This window comes from Aulonocara stuartgranti, assembly GCF_965226115.1.
Source record: "Aulonocara stuartgranti genome assembly, chromosome: 11".
Lineage (NCBI taxonomy): Eukaryota > Metazoa > Chordata > Actinopteri > Cichliformes > Cichlidae > Aulonocara > Aulonocara stuartgranti.
The window spans coordinates 15,790,263-15,812,610 of NC_138947.1; the positions used below are offsets into that span (position 1 = coordinate 15,790,263).

Sequence of the window (22,348 nt, forward strand, 5' to 3'; positions counted from 1 at the left end):
GACACTGTAGATTGTTTCAGTTGAAATTAAACCTTTTAACTTAGACTTTTTAAAAAAGAAAAAAGAAAAAAAAGAACTAGGTTTGGTTTATAGGTAGCCTAACCTCAGCATCTGTGATATGACTCCCAGCTCGTTAGGTTTTTCTGTTTGTTTTTGCATTTTATATTTTCTCTCTACATCTCTATTTACTTATCAAACGAAGATCAAATGCCTCCTTTTATAGGGCATAGAATAGGTGAAACAGATACAAAGATTAAAAGGGAGCGTCACAGGACTAATTTGACTTGGTGGTTAAGAGTATCAATGACAAAGCCTGGGGGGCATGCAAAAGTATCTGTAATGTTGCCGCTTATTCAAATGAAGACATTAGTGATCCAAAGCACTTCCAGGGGTATCAAATTGTTGTTTCGTATGTGTTTTTTTAAACAATGATCCTATCGCGGGTAAAGACGGTGAAAAACAGGGACAGAGGGAGTGATATCTGGCCGTCTCTCCCTGACTGTTGGACTGGTAAGCTCGAAAATAAACAAGTTCTTTGATGACAAAGAATCCATTGACTCCCTTATTCCGTCTCTCTCTCCCACTCCTTATTCTCCACAGCTTTGCTCTCTTTTCCTCTCTCTCTCTTTCTCTGGCCTTCTTTTGCTCGTGCTGTTTTGAATGGATGAAGTTGGTGGTGGGTGAGCGTGGTGTGTTTGCAAGTGAAGGGGCAGGAGGAAAGGAGAGGGAGGGGCATTAACCGCCACCCTGCTGCACTTGTTGTCCCCTCAGCTGCCGGCTTTTTCTTTCATCCGGTCTGCTCTCACCCACCCATGCCTTTCAGACTAGCAACCCATCTTCCGTTTGCTTTTCACTGTCGCTCAAGTTAAACCTTTTTCACTTCAGTCAAGGTTGCTCCTTACTTGATGAGTTGAAGCAGATTTTTTTTTTTTTTTTAAATAAGAGTGAGTGGGTGGGGGGACTTTGCAGGTGTTCGAAGTTGATCATGTAAAATAATTTCTTGGAAATCAAGTCAAAGATAATTGTAGCATGGGTGTATGAAAAGAGAAAGTCAAAGAAGGAAAAGAGGAAGGAAGAAAAAAAATGTGTGCACTTGAACGTCTGAGTGTGTGTGTGTGTGTGTGTGTGTGTGTGTGTATTGTTGCCTTTGTTCAAGTCACCAGTGGTATGAATCATCATCAACCAGCCTATGTAAATACTGCATTACACCTCTGTTGGTTATTCAACGCCCCGTCCAGGAATTATAATCCTGCCTGGCTTTCACTGGTCGCTGAAATCAGGTTTTGCATGTACATACATTTTGTGTGTGTGTGTGTGTGTGTGTGTGTGTGTATGTGTGTGTGTGTGTGTGTGTGTGTGTGTGTGTGTGTGTGTCTGCAGCACTGCCTGTGGTGGCACTGGTTAGTGGGCTACCACACCCATTGTCCACGGTAATTACACTGACTCAAGCCATCTGTGTTTTAGAGGCACAGACCAGAAGAAACCAGTGTGTGTGTCTGTGCGTGTGTGTTACTGCTGACTGGATGCCATGCTACTGTATGAAGCTACCAACCTGACGTCCAGTGAAAAAAGTGTGCTGTCACAACTGATGCACCATCCGTCTTCTGCATCAGTTGTGACCGTTTGACACAGATCTCAGGTGGGTCATCTGTCCTTACTTGGGAATTTGGGAAACTGGGATGGGATGCATCACTTCAGTCTGATGGGAGGTGCGGCGGGGTGGGTGTATAAGGGTGTGAATCTGGGGATGTTCACACCCACTCAACTTATGCATTCACATATACACAAATACTCCAGTGACAAAATCTCGGTTCTCCCTTTCATTCCCTCCGTCTTTCTTTCGGCGGAGCGTCTGTCTGTCATTCCGATTAGGAACGGGCAGAGTCACATAAAGCTGTGAGAGGATGAAAAAAAGGGCGGGATGGGAGATAGAGGGAGTTACGGATGATGCGGAACCAATAAGACAAGGCTCTTCTGTGATACACTCTGTTTGTCAAATTCACTCGCCACATTATAGCTGCGTCTAATCCAGTGGTTCCCAAACTTTTTGCTGCCATGCCCCACTTCAGAAGCCAAAACGTTTCAAACCCTGAATTTGTTTTGAATTTTATATTTCTGAAAGTTGGATTTCAGTAAAAAAATTAATAAAAAAAAAAGCATCAGTAAAGCTTGTTTTTCTTTTTCATGCAAAAATCAGATTACTTCAACTTAGTTTAATACACATACATGTATATTTTTGCCCTAGTTATCAACAGCTGCACATGTGGGAAATCACCTTCCTCTAAACTGTAAAGCAAAAGCTTCTGAACACCTTAATATTGCCTCATTTTACTTTAGCTTACAGACAGAATAGATAGTTTCCAATCTAAATTTAGAACTGATGGAACATTTTTATACGTTCACATCAAACAAGTTACAGAAGATTTATATTTTTATAGCACCGCCTCTGTTGCGTTTACATTCAAAAGCTAAAAAGGAAATGAGGAGACGAAGACTGACTAGTGGCCTAACTGATGAGACAAAAGGACACCTGGCTGCTTTTAACCCAGGTCTCTGAAATCTTTACTTTCTTAAGCATATGCCGCAATATTCAGACATCTGTACTTTGAGCTCTTTACTTCTGTGCAAGAATATATAAATATAATATATGTGCACTAATTGGAGCAGATATTCTCAAGTTATTTAGGATTATTTAGCAAGCTCTCACATCACAATTAGGCTTTTAATTATAACAGTTTAAGGACGAATGAACTGTAAAAGTCCACCATCTGTTTAAAAAGTAATTAAAAGAAGAAGAAGTAAAACAACAACAACAACAAAAAGACAATAGAAGCATAAAGTAGAGGACAAATACACTGCCAGCTAATTGTGCCTAATTGCAATATATAACAAGCTCTTTATACTGAAAATACAAGTTTCTTTACTTAGTTTTCACAAGTCTGTCAACCTTGTAGCTATAGCAGTGACCTGTGGAGAAAAGGTGAGAGCTGGTGTGAGGGAAGGGAAAAGAGACGGAGGCACGGAGAGGTGGCTGATGATGGAGAAGGACGAGGAGGAGGAGGAGGAAGAGAAGAGGTGTGAGCGTGCGGGAGGGCAGATGGGCACATGTATGGATGGGTGGTAAAAGACAACAGAACAATGCAAAGAGGCAATCGGGGGAGAGAAATGAGGAGAGGTGGATGAAGAGCCAGCGTGAGGGAGGAGGAGGTTGAGGAGGAGGAAGCGGGTAGGAGAGAGAGAGAGGGTGCAGAGTGAAGCGCCGTGTTTATCAGTGCTCAGAATGTACTGTGCTGTCGGTAAATGTCATCTCCTGTGCTTGAGTTACAATAGTCACAGATAGAGGCACACGTGGATAAGCGTACGCAGGAATATCAAACAGCAGAAGCCATTTGTCCACGCGGCGTTAAATCGCTCTTACTCGACTGTCAGATTTTCTTGTCCCCCGTCAGATCTTCAGCTTTTTCCCTCATCTCCCTCTGTGTGAAGAGCCTCGGAGAGACGCTGTAACGCTCTTCACCTAACCCAGACATGCAGACATCTGAAAATGCAGAACAATTGATAGATATGTGCTGGAGGCAAGTCAAAATAGATGGCAGCAACAAACAGAGGAAAGGGCAATGGTGTGACACTTGTTCCCAGCTGATTGCACTATTGTCAGCTGCACTGTGAGAAAAAGTCACACAGGTCTCTCCTGTGGTCTTCCTGCTTCTGAAGAAGACAGGGCAGGATGGGAAGAAGGTTCAGTGCCCAGTTTAATGGATTTCTTTTAGTCCAGTTCCTTATCAGGCACAGCAGGCTTGGTTTCCTGAGCCTGTCAGAGAATGGCCAGCAAAGGGAGGAGAAATCCTGTTTGTAAATCACACCACAGGGACTTTGTTACCATCAGGGGACTGTTTACTTTGTTTTACTACCACTGTCTTATCCTGTTGACAAGGCAGTGCAGTGCTGTGTATCGCTGATGTAACAGTGCGGTCAAAAAAAGAAGAAAAAAAGGGGGAAAAAAGCACAAAAACATGCTCTTTAAACCTCCATCCTGTACACCAGGTGCTAGTGTGCAAAAAGGCAAAAAAACCAAAAAGAAAAACGGAGATGCACTTCACCTCCCATGTGTGACGCCTCACCCATTACCGGCACAACATGACAGCTTCATATCAGCAGAGGAGGAAGCAGTGTGCGAGCTAACAGTGGCACGACACCTGTCCACTCAGTTAAACAGGTCATTCTGTACATCCAATCAAGACCTTACAAATGGCCAGATGTCTCTGTGCTGTCAGGTGTCTGATATGCACACATAGCACTCCTTTGGTCACTGTGTGTGTGTGTGTGTGTGCGTGTGCGTGTGTGTGTGTGTGTGTGTGTGTGTGTGTGTGTGTGTGTGTGTGTGTGTGTTTGATGGTGGGTTAAACTCCTTATTGGCTGCAGTTAAAAAAAGAGAGAGAGTAGCACGAGGATTCAAGTTTATTTCTCAAAGTAACCACAAGTTTTGTTTTTGCAGAAAACTGAAAAAAAATTTTAAAACAGGGTTTTTTTCAGTCTGTGCCAAAACTGAAAACAGCAGTGATGTCGAGACAATCAAGATGTATGTTTAATTGTGGTCTCACTGTCCTGTTAATAAGAAACAAGTCAAAGAAACAGCACACACTAAACATACCTAATAAAGCTTCAACACAAATGGGGATTGGCATATTTTACGAATGAGGTACATGCTAACCAAAAGAAACAAGGTGGCATTACTAATGAGAAATATAAAGAAACCGATGCGATGGAAAACTGTTAGAAAACCGACAACATGTGGGTGAAAGTGGGGACAAGTGAAAAGTCTGGCAAACTTTTTACTAGAGAGAGACATGTTTTATATGTATATACTTTAAGAAGGCAACAGGGGTGTGGTGGTTAGAGCCACCTGGTTCCAGCCTTCTGGTTGGAGTTTGCATTGGTTCTCTACTCTAATGCATTGCTGGTTTCCTCCCACAGTGAAGAAGCAACTTGTGTATGGCTACCTGTGCTACCTGTCCAGTGTGTACCCTGTGGCAACTGGGATAGGCTCCAAACCCCACCCACCCCCGGAGATGGATGGCTATACACTCAAAATTATGTGGAACACAGAGCAACACCTTCATAAAGGTTTTGTATGCCTTTTCAATTACCTGTGTATAATACTCGTTTCAATTATGCAAACCTTTCCCTTCAATTAAATGTTCTTGTAGATATAATCTACTATATTAATGCCTCACAAAACTTTTTGTCACACCATCAGTAAATAAACTTAGTTATCTTAAATTTAAAAAAAAAAAAGTAAAATTACAAGAATGAACTGAATTGAAAAGAAAATACAAATACAGATAAACTAAATATACTACAATAAGGAGCTTAATAGGTAGAAATGTAACCACAAGAAGTACAGGTATTGTGCTATGAGGTGGTGAAAAGTAGTGACTGAGTTATCTTATAGATAGGCTGTATTCTCCATGGAAATAATAATAAGCAGGTGAGAATCGAGTGTGTCTGTACATAACTTGTTTTTGCTCTATTTTTCTGAATATGTTAGCCACCGCTGATTAAAAATTTGTTTCACTTCGTAAAACATGCGAAAAAAGATGAGTATATGCCCCCTGATGTCAGCATTAATCACTAACTGACGTTTTCTTGTTGTTTTTCTACTTTAATAAGTGTATCTATCCTCATAGGAAGAGGCCTAATTGATACCTGACTGACGTAAATGAACGCTGCGAGTCAAGCCGCTCTCGCGCCTCTCTCTATCCGCAAGATTCGACGTGAAGTCACCACGGCAGCGGCGCGCTGTAACGGTCTCCCAGGCAACGCCGCGTGCTGCAGTGACGCCAGCCCGGGTCCCGGCTCGTGGTGAGTGGGGGCGTGACTCGCCACGTTTGCCCCCCCCCCTCCCTCCTCGTCCCCCGTCAGTGTGGGCGGGCCCCGCTAAAGAAGAGAACGAGCGAAACACGACACTCCGAGGACGGAGAGAGGCACGGGGGGAGGAGAGAGTGAGCGCCGAGTGGTGCGAGAGTGAGTGGAAGACTGAAAAAGTCCGTGAAGAAAGAGAGGTTCCTTTTTAACGTTAATTTCTGTCAGAGAAGTAAGGCGGGTTCGCGGCGGAGAAATGTCAAACAGCGACGAAGATGCGGTTGAGACGGAGTAAACAGCTACCGGACAGTTAGCGAAAGAAGTTGTTGGAAGAGAAGAGAACGACACTTTTCGCCTGGCTCGAGTCGGGACGGTTGACCGTCTTTCTTGAGCAACTTGAGCAGATTTGAGGCTGCGAGTTACGGGACGAGAGGACCGACGAGGTGCGGGCATAAAGCGAGTCCTACTTGTGAGATAGCTGGTTTAGGACCGCACCGAGAGATAGAGGTTGGGGGGGAGAGAGTGCCCGGCGGCGGCTTAACGAATAGAGAGAGCCGCTGGAGCTGAAGCTGTAAAAGTTTGCCTCGTATCTTCAGCGAGTTCTTGACGAGATTGGAAAGCAGAGCGGGAGGAAGAGGCCGAAAGACTGACTTTTCTTTCCACAAGCAGCTTTGTGGAATTTTCCCAGTTTAGCAAACTTTAGCTGTCCTGCCGAAGAGCTAAAGCGGAAAGAATGAAAACACCTGGAGATACTGGTAAGCTTTCGCCTCTCCCCTTATTACGGTTATTTTATTGTTTCTTTTTTTACTTCCAGAGGCTGTAGTCTGCAAAGCTCCACAGTAACTACCGGCACATAGCTGATTGACTAACAAGGCAAGACAGTTAACCACCCGCTTCCAGCCTGAAAGCCACAAATGAAAACCTGTTGATTTGACTCGTTTCTCACGAGCGGCGCAGCAGCCAGTGGTTTCGCTTGATAAGTAATAGCAATCTGGTCCAGGTTAGTACTGTACTCCAGTTTTAAGAGGAAGTGGTTAAACTACTGTACAGTGGTGAAAGCGACATCCTCCGTGTCACCCAGACAACCTGATTTCTCCATCCAGAAACTTTCAGAGAGCTCAGTAAAAATCCTAGAAGCACAATCTCTACGAGATGATGAGGGAGCAGTGTTCAGGTGATTGGATGAAGGCAGGTATGCTCGTAGCAACGTGATATTAACTCAGTAAGGAGCATTGTCAGGTCTGTCACGGTGTTTGAAGTGAGGAGTGTGTGTGTGTGTGTGTGTTGGGGGGGATTCCCAGCAGTCAGCTGAGGTCTGTATGGGTGTCTGTTTGTCTAATTCCTGAAATGCTTGCATAAGTTTGTTCTTGTTGCTCCCTTTCTCTATTGAAGCCAGTGAATTTTTTTTCTCTGCACAAAAGAGGAAGTGGAAGTACACTCGTGTGCCATCTATGCATTTTATTATTTGAGGACTAGCCATAAAGTGTGTGCCTTAAACTATTCTTTCTCCATTCACAAAGCTACTATTTGTTTCAGCAAAAGTGAAGAGATTTGAGGTTCAAGAGAGAGTGGATAACATCTGAAAGTATATCTCAGTCAATTATACTGCAGTGTTTAGCGTTTTGCACGATTTTTATCTTAGTATTGTTATGCTTAAATCAAAATGCCCGCACCAAATAGACTGAAAAGACAGCAATAACAAGGAACTAGAGCCTGAGTAGTCTCATAACTTACGAATAGTAAGCAAATAATCTGATGCCTTGTCCAAGCTTTAGAAACAAACACTTATTATTAAATAATTTTAATAATAAGCGTGTATCTGCATCTTTAATAAGTGTGCTCTGCTGCCAGAACAATGTGGTGACTTTCTAAGCATTTGGCGTGGGGGCATGTCAAGCAGTGCAGGACACTTCCCACTCGGGACCCCTTCCCCCACCATCAGCAGCCCCTTTACCCTCCACATTCCTACACACACACACACACACGTTCACTCAAAAACACACACTCCCTGCAGCAGCCTGAGTAGGCTGCCGTGACATCACACCACATCCCACCACAAGTAGCCCTTTTATGACAAGGAAATGCATGCTTGTGTGGCAGCAGATAGCCTGAGCCCATGTGGGAAGGCAGTAAAAATTGATTGGGTTTAGGTTATAGGTTTGATGTATGCTGCTTGTGTGTGTTTGTGTTTGCTATCTGTTCAGTAAAAGGTTAACTGTGGCTCTTTTGCATGACATGATCCAAAGCATACACAGACATCCCACCAGTGTTATTTTGCATTTGAGTGCACCGATGGTGAGGCAGTCTGTAAATGACCACTCGTATTTTCTTAATTTCGTTAACATTTTAAGCAAATATCAGTGTTTTGTTTTGTTGGGGTTTTTTTGCTTTAGGAGGTTGGCTGCACATGTAAACATTACTGTTGTGCATGTAGTTAAGGCAAACTGTCTGTGTTACCTTACATAACAGAAGTCTGTGCATTTTACTCCACTTTTTTTTAACCTATATGATAAACAACAGATGTCTTTAAGCTTGAGGAAATAAACAAAAAAAAGAATTGGTATTTAAATAGAATAATGTTCCTAAGGTGAAAAATCAAAAGACTACAATTTCTTTTTCATAATAAGCTCAACATTAAGGTTTTGCATTGCTTAAAATTTGAAAAAGTTGTCTGTTCCTCATGATATTCATCACAGATTTCACAAATTTGATTCATACTGCTGCTTAATCATTTCAGCCGTAGTTTATAATTATATGCACTTCATCTCAAAGTCATTATGTAACAGCAAATCTTATCCTATAACAGCACCTTTAAATAGTTGAATTATTGAACTGGCTAATCTGTGCCGCTCTCTTGATCTGTCTGATCTCCTGTTGTTGCTGCCGTTCGTGATCGGCGCTTTAACCCTTAACTCTTTTGTTGGATGTGGAAGGAGCCAACAGCAGTCCGTGGGTAATGTGTGGGATGAAAAATGTAATCATTCATTCCTGGGACTGTTTGATGTGGGATTTATGTCCCATATGATAAGTTCTGCCTCTGTAGAGCTTACGTTCTTTTCTCTCCAGCACTTCCTTTACGCTTTTGTTTTCTACGCCCGCTTTATTAAGCTGAATACATGATAGGATTACTGTTTTGGAAAGTATCCCCATTTAATCATAATCACTGCTGTTTACCTGGTCTTTGTTAGTGCTTGATGTAGTCTGGGGGGATTGGCTGCAAGCATTCCAAGTTTTCTTCAGGTTGCATTAGTCAGCAGTGAGGTGGTATGTACACACATCATTAATCTATCTTTGTGTGGCCCTTGGAGGGTGTGCTAATGATTGATTAAGCTTGGGTGATAAGAGCTTACAGAAACAAAATAATAACTCCCTAATATGTTATCTGCACACTCACCACATAATCTGAACTCTAGCTTTTGTATCTCACCTATTTTCCTCCACTTTTGAGCCACTATCATTCGTTTCCCTCTCTGATGTGATAAGGACTGGTTTGTGTCCTTGTGTGACAGGATTGCATAGTGGGACCCTTGGCTCTGGAGTGGCCATTGTGCGTGTGTGTATGTGTGAGTGGAGTGTGGGACAATGGTGGGAGTGGGGCAGGGCCTGAGAGTGATTGTGTGTGGACTTGTGGGGCTGGAGACCTCTCTTTATGATAATAATGGTGGGGAGCAGCTCATAGTTTGGAGGTGCTTTTGACACACGAAGAGACCGCACTTCAGCATGCCTGTGAAATGTGTGTGTGTGTGAGAGAGAAAAGTGAAGTAAATTTGGACATTTTGACCTGTTTGTCACCAGTTTTAAATGTGACTGTTTTATTCTTCTCCTTGTTTCCCTGGAGTTTGATATGGCAGGACTGGAGACAAAAGGGCTGTTTGTGACCAATGATTTGAGAGTGGATATTTCGCCATCCCTCCCTGTGTGGGTTCACATGTGTGATTGCTAGCATATGCTTTTCAATCTCAACTACTGCTGTGATGATAAGCACAGCGATTAGCCTTATCTGTGAAAACTCCCTTGCAGTGCTGACCACAGCAAAACCACTACCTCCTACTATCCAGTACAGTTTTACAGTCTGCTTTATGGGACAGAGCCCTACTGTGATCAGGCTCAGGAAGCATACTTTCCAAAGGTGTCGTATCATGGTAATTGTTCATGTGAAAAGGCTTGTAAATCTGCAGAGAATTGACTTTGATTGTGTGAACTTACAACTTCTTAGAAATAGTTTAGAAACTATTAAGCTAAAGTTAGTAAAACAATAGTGGACCAAAATTTTATGCAGCCCTTTATCCCTTTTATTGTACTTTTTATATTTTACATTTATATTTATTATTGAATCTTGCACTAAGGGAGTGGCACTCCAATTTCGTTGTACTCTGTACAATGACAATAAAGGCTATTCTATTCTATTCTAATGTATCTGTGCAGCACAAGAAATGAACAGAAATACATAAAATTTTTAAAAAAAGAAGTCTTTAGAAAATATAAATAAATAAATAACTTGACCTATATTTTATGCTTTCAAAACTAACTTCAGTAAAATAAAAATAAACTGGAAGTGTCTGCAGTTTCATTCTTTATCTGTGTGGTCAAATTTGTCAACCCAAGAAGAATCAGGAAGCTTTGGTTTGTGTGTTTATTGAGACACCAATGTTACATATATTTTAACACTTACTCTGAACTTCTGACAAATAACACTTCCATTGTAATCCATTTGCCAAAGCTGGGATCGATACCTATTTTCAGGTCCACATGCTCCTTTAGTTCCGAGCAAACACTGAGGTGCCACAGAGAGTTAAATATTCTTTCAAAGTGTGGCTCAAATGTCATCATATGGCAGGAGAAAGATGCAGAAAAGTTGGCAAAACCTCAGCCCACAAAACGTGTAAACGGACCCATCCATAACATGAGGCTAGTCATTAAATATGCCACTTCATGGTTGGCGTATTTCTCTCTGTATGAAAAAGTGTTCATCCCAAGCTTAATGTATTGCTTATATTGCTTGTTTTACAATCAGTAATAGGTTGATTTTCTAAGCAAGATGTTTCTAATGCACTTGCAGCTTCTTCTGTGTCACACTCTTTTTTTATTGTAAAAGTTTTAATATCATGCTTTGTAGTTGACAAATGACTTCTGGTGTGTGTGTGCTGCGTGCGCGGGGGTGGGGTGGGGGGGTCGTCTTCAAATGTCTGTATTTAGCCAGGAATTTCACCAAAGGGAACAATGTGCTCAGCCAGTCGACACTAATGGACCTCCCCATCATTAGTCCTTGACCAGGGAGACCAGAGAGAGACAGCAGCCAACAAGGCTGCATTACCCTTGATAGTTCGAACGCCTCTGACCGCTGTCCAGCACCGCTCTCAGCACATTCACCCCCGTGCCCACCCACCCCCGCCTCAGAGACCCACACATTAACCTCACATCTGACCATCTAGTCCTGTAGTGTGCGGAGGAGGACAGAGCGAATTCACAAAGGCACTACATACCCTGGGCACCATTTGTTTCAGATCTTATGTTTGGGTATGCAGTTAAATGTATTTTTAAGTGCTTGCATAAAGTGGGCTTAATTTAATCAAGCATAAAACACATTTTTTGTTTATCAAACAGTCAGAAATCACAAGAAGATCCATAGATATCTTTTAAGATAGGTAACACAGTGTTTTTGCCTTGAGATTATATATACCAATCACTTACGTGCTTTGTCAGCGCCCCCACCCAAAAGACCCATTTTGAACCAGGAGAAAACCCAAAACAGTTTATTTTATTGTACAGATTCTTACAGATTACACTTTCTGTGCAGTATTTTACCCCTGTGAATTTTTTACACCCTCCTCAAGTGCACCTTTATAAATATGGTAATCTAGTATTCTAATATTTCATATCTTTTGTAAGTGTTGCTATTTTGTTTTAGTGGCACAATAAAAAGAAAACTTCTTGCATCTTGGTTTCACTCTTAAAGAACTTTTAAGTTTATATAGAAAACCCCTGCAACTTAAGTAAGCGTGTCTTCAGGCCGTGTGCGTTTGTCTGCAGTAGCAATCTGAGCCTAGTTTTACTACGAGATCACTGGCTGGGGTCACTGTATGACCCTGGTATTGGCTTTATTGGTTATTGGTCAGAGGTGGTAATGGGGTGGGTCTGCATGTCTGAATGGGATGAACTGTTGACAGATAAGTGTAACACTTTTGAAGAACATGTGTGTAACATACACAAACACTCGTACTCGCTGCTGCTTTTTATCGGAATTCTTGGACCTCCCACATTCCTGCTTAGAAGGTTAATAGTTGCCGGCTGTGTTGCATTACACATGAGGGGAAAACACAACACTTACTATCTCTTCAAGCTTCTCCTGAACACAGTGATGATGATGTAGAGATATTTTCAGTGCCTCATAAGGATACTATGTGTCTGTTATTCTATGAGAGTAGTTGTACTCTATTTTAAAGCTAGCTGCAGATCCACATACACACAGACAAGGGTCCCTTTTCAAATGGGTATCAAAATACATGTTGAGAATGCAGAGGGGTGTGTTGGTGTGCATGGGTTGACCTGCACTGTTCAGCAGCTGCCTGCGTTTGTGCATGCATGTGCATTGTAATGTAATACGGGGAGTTTACGGAGCTGTGGAGTTGACTCGGTGCGAGGTACAGAATGGCATGTTGTTGTAGAAGAATATGAAGTGTGTACATGAAGGTTTCTGGATGGCCAGCTCAGTAAAGGTATTACTTGTTGAACAAAGCTTGTACAGCGGCACTTGTGGGTGTATGTAACGGCTTTTTGGTGACGGCGGCGCCACTGAAACTGAGCCGAGTCTGATGCCATACACACACACACACACACGCCTGTGTGAAAACCAGGTAACTCTATTCCTCTGATCCTTCCAGATGAGAGGTTTTATTTTGGATCCTCACGATACAATGACCTGTCCTTTAAGTTTGAGCCTGTCTTGTCACCTCTCCACTAGTTGGAGTATAATCAGGGTGTAAGGTGTCAACACTGTGACAGCACTTAGTCAGTTAGCTACCTCTTCCTTCATCCATTATCTCCTCTAACCACACCACAACTGCCTGGCCTGCTGCACACATATATTAACACAGAGTAGTTTGTTGCAATCCTCTGTTGACAGAGCTGCACCCATTGGTTGCTGTTTTTGTTGGGCTCGGCCTCAGGGGTGTTGTAATCTATACTGGTAATCTAGATTAACCCCAATAACAGTGGTTCTGCTGGGGGCATCTTGGCATAAAGGGGTCAGCGCACAATGTGGCTGCTAATTTTCATACCAAGCGGGTTCATAACAACAGGACAGCTTTAAAACAATCAGAACTATGTGGAATTCATGCAGTATGTGGGTCTTGCATGTAAGGTGAATGTGTTTATTCAAACAGTTATGTATGTGTTCAGCAACTGTTAGCTGTATGGTAAAGTATGTTTAATAATATGCTGTTTTTTAACCTCTGTTTTTCATCATGTAGAATAATGGCAATTTGTAGGTCTAGACTGCATCTGACATATGTGCGAGAACTCGGCCTTTTTAGCGTTTCAGTCACAGAAGCATAAAAAGTGATATATCTGGCAACAGTTGAACTCTAGAGGTGTGTGTGTTTGTGTGCCATCTTCACAGATGCATTGAAGCCCATTTTCTAAATCTAAGTACTACTGCAGAACTGTACTGTGCTTGTTCATATGGCTGTCATCCCGTCTTATTATACATCTTGCTTGTTTTCAACTTCCCATCATGCAGAGAGAGAGAGAGGAAGAGTTAGTACCGGCGACATTGTGACATCTTAGAAGTAACAGGTAGCTGATACTTCTAAGCTGGTGTTATACATTAATAAAATAACCAACTAGTATTTTTGGTTCTGACTAGTCTAGCCCTCTGTCCACACCCCCTTTGGGATTGGACACTAAACAGTTTTCTAACCTGCTGATGCAGTCTCCCACCTTAGTACCTGCACATATGTCATGTCATTATAGCTATAAAATGAGTTCGACAAAACCTTTAACTGCCCCTAGTTCTTGTCAATACCCTGATCTTAAAACCCTAAGTCATCATCAGTGATAACCACACCCCTAGCCCCATCCCCAACCTTTAGAGAAGAGTATAAATAAAGAAGAGAATAAAGGACTTTTTTTTTAAAAGGAATTAGTATAAATAATTTTTGATGCATGCCATTTAGACTGTTCCTTTTGTTTCCTGATTTTAAAGACTTTTTTTTTTTATCAGCTTTCTGAAGCCAAAAAAATATTTTAACAGCAGAGGGTTGAAATCATCAACCTGTCATATCCGACTGTCCCTGCGTGAGAACAGTGCCAAGTAACTGTCTGGTGTATTCACAGTGAGGAAGTGGGCACCATGGTTCCTGCCTCCTGCACGCTCTAACCAGGCAGCAACTTTGCCCAAACCAGAGTATTTCCAGTAGTGAGAAAGTACCTCGTGCTGTGCATGACATTTGAGAAAGAGCAGTTTTCCACAATGTCTTGGCCTGATTCTAATGTGTGAAAAAGCTTGTGTGTAAGTGTGGCACCGACCGGACTGTACCACTGTCCTCTGATTCAGGGAGGTGCTGAGTAGAGCTCCTAACCCCTCTCTAACCTCTTAAGTCCAGTGCAGTCAGCAGACACTCCCTGCAGAAAGGCAGCAGTGTTTGAATAGTTCCCCTGGCTATTTTTATCTGGGAATCTGCCTCTGTGCTGGACCCAGGGAGCAGGGGTAGAGGGCAAATATCTGATCTAATTCTGGATGATGGGAAGTCACCAAAAGGACTTCTGTGCCACTTGCAGTGCTGATGCTGTGTGTGTGTGTGTGTGTGTGTGTGTGTGTGTGTGTGTGTGTGTGTGTGTGTGTGTGTGTGTGTGTGTGTGCCCGTGCCTGTTTGGTTGGCTGTCAGCCGGGTTTTGAAATGCTGTCTGGCGCCAAGTTAAACTTTCTCTCTTGTCACCCTCCTCCTCCTCCTCTACCAACCAACCTTTCCCTTCCCCCTTCCTCCCTCTTTTTTCCTCGCTTCTCCTTCCTTCCCTTCACCCCATGTAAGGAATGCAAGATCACATTTAGAGTTTTCTTTTCAACCAGTCTTTCCTCTTTCTCCTGTCTGTCTATTCGCTCTGCTGGCTCTCTCTGTCTGTCTTCCTCCATGTTCAGACCTGTTCTGCTTTGTACGTCAGAGCTTATTTTGCACTTTGAGCCAACTCATCATAGAGTAAGCATGTGAGCGGGAAAGTTATGTGTATTTTGACAGCAGTAGTTTAACCGTAGGTAAACATTGTGCATTTGAATGGAATAAAAACTGCTCTTAATAGAAAGATTTCCTCTGTGTAAGCATTGTTAATTATATTTCAGATTTAAAATCTCCTCTTTTAACCCTCTCGAGGCAGGCGTTGCCGATTTGCAACAGTTAAAAATGAACTACCTGATTACCCCACATACATATTTTATGAGTTTTTTTTTACTCAGAAGTACCACTGCAGGACTTGGTTGTGCATTAGCAACAAAAAGTTTAATTTGAGTCTGAGAGGGTTAACACTGTGAGCACAGGCAAATAGTTCACATTAGCTTTTTGCAGGTGTGTACATGCAAACACCCCATAATTGCTAGGCAAATGTATCCGGTAATAGTAGCAAGATCTTTTTGTGGCACGAGGCTATTGTCTATCTTTTATCAGCAGTTTCTGTTTAATCTGATGTTGTCTTTTAGACAACTTTCTCTTATGGACAAGATTTAGAAACACAATGATTCACTGTATCAGACAAAAATTAGACCCATTAATGCTAATATACCCTAAATCAAAGGACTGCTGCTGAATCCCACTCTTTAGCCTGACTTCTGACTTTTCAGCCAGATGGGGTCACTCTGTAAAGTGTGTGTATGTCCAGGAGAGAGAGAGAAAGAGAATGTTTTCATTTCGAACAGACACACATGCACATGTCCCTGTAGGGGAGTAAAACCTTTTTAGGCATCGATTGACCCTCCCATCCCACCATCCTTTCTTCCCTCTCACTTTCATTTCTGTGTCACCAATCCATGGGTTAATACCCCAGTGGCAGCTCCACTTCCATTAGCTTTCTCCTCCTCTCTCCTGCTTCATGTCACCCTACACTGTCTCTTTTTCTTTCACTGGACACCACTGATTTACCAGATAAGTAGATACAGCTCAGCTGTCTGCCAACATGGCTCGTGTAATATATAAAAACTGTCTGTCACGGTCAAAATGTATCTGAAATAGGTTGTGACTAATGTTCACCTTCATGAATCAGCCTGAAAATTCAAAGAAGGAGCTCAAAGTCAAGTCCAAGTTAAACACATATGTTGTACACATAAACACACGCACAGTACTGAATTTCTCCCAAGATGTGTGAGCAGAATAAAATGTGTTGGATTTTGCTCTCGGCTGGAGAGAAATCGGACTTTTTTTGCCCACCTTCTTAAATGTTCATGAGACTTCCTCGCTGCAGGACGCTGGCTTTTTCTGGGCTCTCCAGGTGTGTGTTTTGTGTGTCTGGTCCTCCGCCTGTGTATCTGTGTAGGCCAGCCTAAAAGAAACTGAATAATACATTGGATCATTGGAAAGGTATTTATAGGAAAGCAGAATGATAAAACTTTAATGATGGAGATGACCATCAGTGCTACACACACACACACACACACACACACACACACACACACACACACACACACACACACACACACACACACACACACACACACACACACAGATTCATCACACATTTCCCAGGGGGTTTGTCCATAAGTGTGCGCTAGCCAGTCTTGTATGTTCTACCACTCTCCACTCTTTAAGCGACCCAAACATACACTCAAACTTTTTAGATAGTTGCGCTGTTGGTTAGTTGACATTTGAGTGAATTATTAATGCTGGAGAAACATCACAGTTACTCAAGAACAGTGATTTTTTTTTTTTAAATTCCAATTTATATAATTTTAACAGCACTGTTGTGCAAGACAGCCACTTGGAAAACCTTATTTTTATTAACATTAAGCTGCACTGCTGAGCAGACACGTGCATGTGACTGCCTCTTGACCATGCAGGTATGCTCTTATAGACTTAGCATTGACCTGAGAAGTGAGGTGCACATTCTCTACTTTACAGAGGTTTATGCTACATCAGTTTTTCAGTTACCTTGTAGTTAGTGTTGTCTAGTATGACCAGAAATATGTATAACTATGTATATATTTTTTCACACTCTGGGGTTTGACACTATATTATTTTTTGCTTAAGTGAGTCTTTATAAATGTTTACAGTGGCTGATTCCTATGTCAAGAGTATATAGAATATACTATATATGGAGAAAGATTTTTAATATTTTAATCCATTCATCCATATTCTTAACTGCTTACCATGTCAGGATCACGGGAGAGGGCTTGAAATTATCCTAGCTGTCATTGGGTAAGAGTCAATGCACGCCCTGAACAGGTCACTAGTCTGTCATAAGGCTAAAGGTGCCAATATACCCTCTGCAGTTGTCGCTTTGCTCACTGCCACTCTGTCATCATACAGATGCAGTCATTTATGCCTGCTGTTAAGGTGGAAGAAGCTGCTTCTGGGATTAAAAGACAAAAGAATAAGGAGGAGCTTCCTGCTGTGAGCGCCCTTCACAGAAGCGGTCTCATTTTTAAAACTTGTGAACAGCAGACACAGCTACTTTCTCAGTTACAAGTTCTTTTAGAGCTGCTCTGGTTGCTTTTCTTCATCCGCATTTTGTAGAGTCCCTTGTTCTTATCATATTGTTATACTACCTGGTTAGTTAGGATTATGTGTGCCATAATGTTCATCCCGTTGAAGAGAATTAGCTGAGGAATTTTATAAGTTTTAAATAATACTCTTTTGATACTTTTCACTGCTCTGCTGGTGGCCAGTACATTTAACTGCCTTGACAAAACCACAACAAGCATTTTGTCTATTCATGAGTATAGAGTTTAAATAATGATTGCCTAATGCAATTTTTATCTTTAATTTACAAATATCCAGAAGGATTGAAATGTTTAAATATGATTCCTTTGGTATATACTGCAAAATAGTTAGTATTTCATTCGTACAAATCTTAATTGAGTAATAATCTATTATTTAACAATACCAAAGTTGGATTTTTAGTTGAGGAAATGGTTCTGAGACTTAAATTTGTGGTTAACTGTTAAGCAGCAGGCTCAGCTCTCACTGTATTCTGTGTGTGCTGCAGCACCTCCATACAGTAGTCCTGCCCTAGGTCACAATAGTTTTATGCACGTCCATTTTTAGCATCAGATGTGGCCCAGGGAAATTACGTAACAGGCATGCAGTTGCATGCGGGTGGGCGTACACACATACTATACTAATACTGTACATATACGCAGTGATTGTTGGTTTAGCAGATTAAAGGTTTTGAGAACAGTGAGCTAGATCCCCTGACTAGTCACAGGATGAGAGGGAAAATGAAAGTAGGGAAGAATGAATCAAAAGCAGCAGAGGGATTTTTAAAGCTTCAAAGAATGCAGTAAAAGGCAGTGAGCTAAACAGGGGCTACCACAGGTGTGAAGATAGATAATAATGTGGGCTAAAGGTGCTTCATCTTCAGTAAGAGATCATTAAGAGAATGATGTGGGAATTCAAGCAAGCTACATGTGTGACTAATTAAAAGCTAATCTACCTTCAAGTGTTGGGACCTTAGTTATTGGCCATATCACATTAATAACAGTAATAACTTGAGCAATGGCAACATAAATCTTGAGCAGCAAATCAATGTTGTGGATGTAGACAAGCAGATTTTATTTGCATATTCTCAGTAACATTTCATGTCTGGTTTGCAGCTGCTAGCATGTGCATTTGTGGTAAATAGTAATGCTTTGTATACATGTTGCCTTGGAAACAAGACCTAAGTGCAGCATCAACAGCTTGCTGAGAGATGCCAATCAAAATATTACACTCATGACTGCAGGCTAGAGAAAGACCGTAGAAAATGAATTAGAGGTGCTGTTACTGTAAATTAAGTGAACTGCTTTTACCCATACTCACACTAGGGTCTTTGTAGTCTCATACATTTTCTCCAGCTAGCCCCCAGCAAGTATCCTCACCGTGAGTGTAGGCGTCATGTTAGTAGGTTTATTGTGTTTGTCTGGCCCAGGAATTAGCCAGGGTCTGTGCTAAGGTACACTCTTTCCCTTAGGTTAGTTGTGAGTGGAGGCAGAGTGCAGAGGTGTGTGTGGGAACGTGGGATCCGTGCATGCGTGTGACTCACTGATGTCGGTGTTTTGAAGTAAACTTGTTTGCAGGAATGAACCGATTGTGAATTTCTTGGTTGTTACAGATTTGTCTAATAGCCTTAATGATACAATAATAATAATAATAATAATAATAATAATAATAATAATAATAATAATAATAATAATAATAATAATAATACACTTTATTTGTGTAATGTAATTACACAATATTTCACAGACCACAATTAATTAATGATAATAAAAAATACAATACACTCGTATAAAATGTAAAGATTTAAAACCTGAACAAACAGCATGATTAATATAAGAGGTAGAATAAACAACTAGAATGACAAGAAAGAAAGAAAGAAAGACTGGATGGATGGATGAAAGGATGAAAACAGATTAACTGTAAGATTTTTTTCTGTAAATTTAAATTCTGATGAGTGATTTGAAAGTAGATGATTTTGCTAAACTGATTTGTTTTCTCTTTGCTTATGTTCATTTTGTTTTTATTTTCATTTTTCAAAAGATTATTTTTTCATACTTGAAAATGCTGTTTTTCAACATTTCGCCAGAGCAGAAGTCATATGACACAATAGAAAAATATCAGCCATGGACATTGTTAAATACCATCTATTTTCAAAATTGGTTAATACTAATATTTGGCTATTAATTTGTGAAAGTTTCAGTTTTTCTAGATTTGGGTCATAGACAGTATAAAAGATGGATGCAGTGACCGCGATGTCACCCATTGGTTTGTGAAGTCCTCTTTTGAAGCCTTTGAGATGAGCTTTTCTGCCTGGATGTGAACAGGAAAGTTTGACTATAAAATCGCTTTTTCATTGGCTAATGACTTATGATTGATCCTCAACCAGTGAGCAAGATACTAATCCGTCTTTTTGACACATGGGGTGACCATAGATAGATTTAAGTTTTTATTCTGTATGAATGAGCCACTGCTGAGTGACTTCTGGTCCTACAGAGGTTTATGGGCCTTCTGTAGGACCACAAATCTTTTTGCTACCACAGCTGTTGCCATCTGGTGGCCTTCGGAACGAATGTTGCTTTAAGCACTTCGTTAGTTTCATTTTCCCATCCAGAAAGCTACATCTGTGTTTTTTAGTGTCTATGGTTCAGGTCCAATTGATGTAAAGTTTGTCATCAGATGGTGACTATCAATATTTTGCCCCAGTATGGGATTATTTGCTTCAAGTTGACTTGTGACTTGTGCAGCTGTTTTCAGGTGTCACATATAAAGCGATTCACTCATCACGCATCACTCTGTAGCTTATGGCTGCTCACCAGCAAAAATTGCAGGCTCGTGTGGTTGAGATATCCCTCTAAACTTTTTACTAGCTTTTAAACTATTGCAGTTATTTCCCTCCGGTTATTCATATTTTATAACACAGAGACTGTGTAAATACATTGAGTTTGGTCTGTTGTATGCTGTGGAGGTGTAACCAGAAGCCAGTGCAGCTGTCGCTTCATGGGAAACCCCCAGTGCCACCTTACAGCCTGGATGGATGATCAGAGCCATTTGAGCGCTCAGGACAATAGATTTCATGTATGCCATTGGTACAATATGTGAATTCAGGTCTGGGTGCGTGACATGTAACTGAGAGGTATCACCACTGTATGCTCACACTCTCATCCCTACACCCACACACACGCCACATACAAGCACAAACAGGGAGATTGCGCCTCATGTTATGAGTCCTACCGAGCGGAGGTAATCGGTGTGTGTACACTCAGCTCTTACATAACAGTATACTAACTGACGGGAGAAAGTTCATCGTGCTCTCTTTCTCTCTTCCAATCAGTCTTTTATCTCTGTGAACTTCCTTCCCCATCGCTCATTCATTTCTCGTTTTTCACTTCCTTCCTCTTATAGTCTTCTTTCTGTGTCTCCTCACACCTGTGATTTTTTTTAAATTTGCAGTTTGCCAAGAAAAAAAAGTACAAATCTTGAAACATCCACTAATAAGTATATCTATTGTAGCTGGTTTTCACATCACCAGTGTATGAAGTGGGTAAGCTCACTGTTGATAAATATTTATAACAATTTTTCTGGCGGAAGAAGAACATTTACTTTATTATGTATGAATAACATGCGACTTTATCATGCTGTCCAGACCCGGTCCTTGTTCTAACACCCACTTTCTGCTGTCATTCTGGCTCGTATTTGTGTTAAAGCTTTTAATAAATGTTCCTTCGAATGACTTTCCTGTCCCCGTGTAACCTGTCAACAAGTTGTAAATTAGAGAGCAGGAGCAGCAAACAAAACTACTTTGAGTAAATGGTAACTGACATGGAATTGTTTTCAATTAATTCACCCCACATATCCCAGTTCTAAATACACCATCCAGTTAGCAATAATTTTATTTGCATTGTATCAGCTGCCTTGCTGGATGATAAGCTATCAGCTAAATCAAGATTTCTTGTGTTGATAATATTATAATGTGGAATCCAAGCAGCTTCTAAACAACACCAGGATAGAGGGTTTAGTGTCAGGATTAGATGTTTACTTCAGTGCATTTAGAGAGAGAAGAGCACTTGATTAAATTAGTGTAGGACCACAGGGCAAGCAGGATATCACAGTGACAGCACATTTTACCAACACTTAACAGCCTGTCGCACTTTAGTTAACTTACCATTGATTGAATATTAATTTTTTTTCCCAGGGGTGCACAAACAGATGATGTAATTGCATTTGGTCTTTGTTTCGCTACGTTGTAACATTACCAACTGGTGATAGTGTGACAGTGTTGCTCTATGATTTCAAAGACCAGGCAGAGACTTTTCTGAAAATCATAAATCATTATGGTACAATGTAAATACAACAATGTAATGGAACTTTACTAACCTGTCTATAACGTTATATCAAAGACAGAGTAATGTTACTTTATTATGTTATCTAATGTAAAATTTTCAGAGTGTAAATGTAATGTGTTCACATCACTATATTACCATTGCTGCGTTAGGGCTTAGGTTACTGCTAGTATTAAGTGATTTTAAATGTTAAAGCAGATGTAAGACCAGTAGGATAGGTTAGATCTTCTTTGTCCCCCACCAAAAAAAAGATAATTTATGATATCAGGGCAGATATTTATCTTGGTGTGAATAACCTTTTTGCTCGCAAATAATCAAAGACACTTTTGACAAAGAGCTGGTCTTTGCTTCTCCTTAAAGAAAAATATTATTAATTAACACAATCATCATTATTGGTATCAAAGTCTCACCATCAGTGCATTTCAGGTGATAATTTAAATTGAACATAATAAATACAACCCTTTTATA

At 41.0% G+C, this 22,348-nt stretch overlaps 1 protein-coding gene across 1 annotated transcript in view; it reads left to right on the plus strand.

Annotated features, from left to right (window-relative positions):
* Positions 1–5,927: 5,927 nt before the first annotated feature.
* Positions 5,928–22,348, plus strand: part of erfl3 (Ets2 repressor factor like 3) — a 73,526-nt gene continuing 57,105 nt past the window's right edge. The window contains exon 1 of the mRNA XM_082550384.1: positions 5,928–6,617. Coding sequence (XP_082406510.1) covers positions 6,596–6,617 — 22 coding nt within the window. The 5' untranslated portion in view covers positions 5,928–6,595. The remainder of the gene's footprint in view (positions 6,618–22,348) is intronic.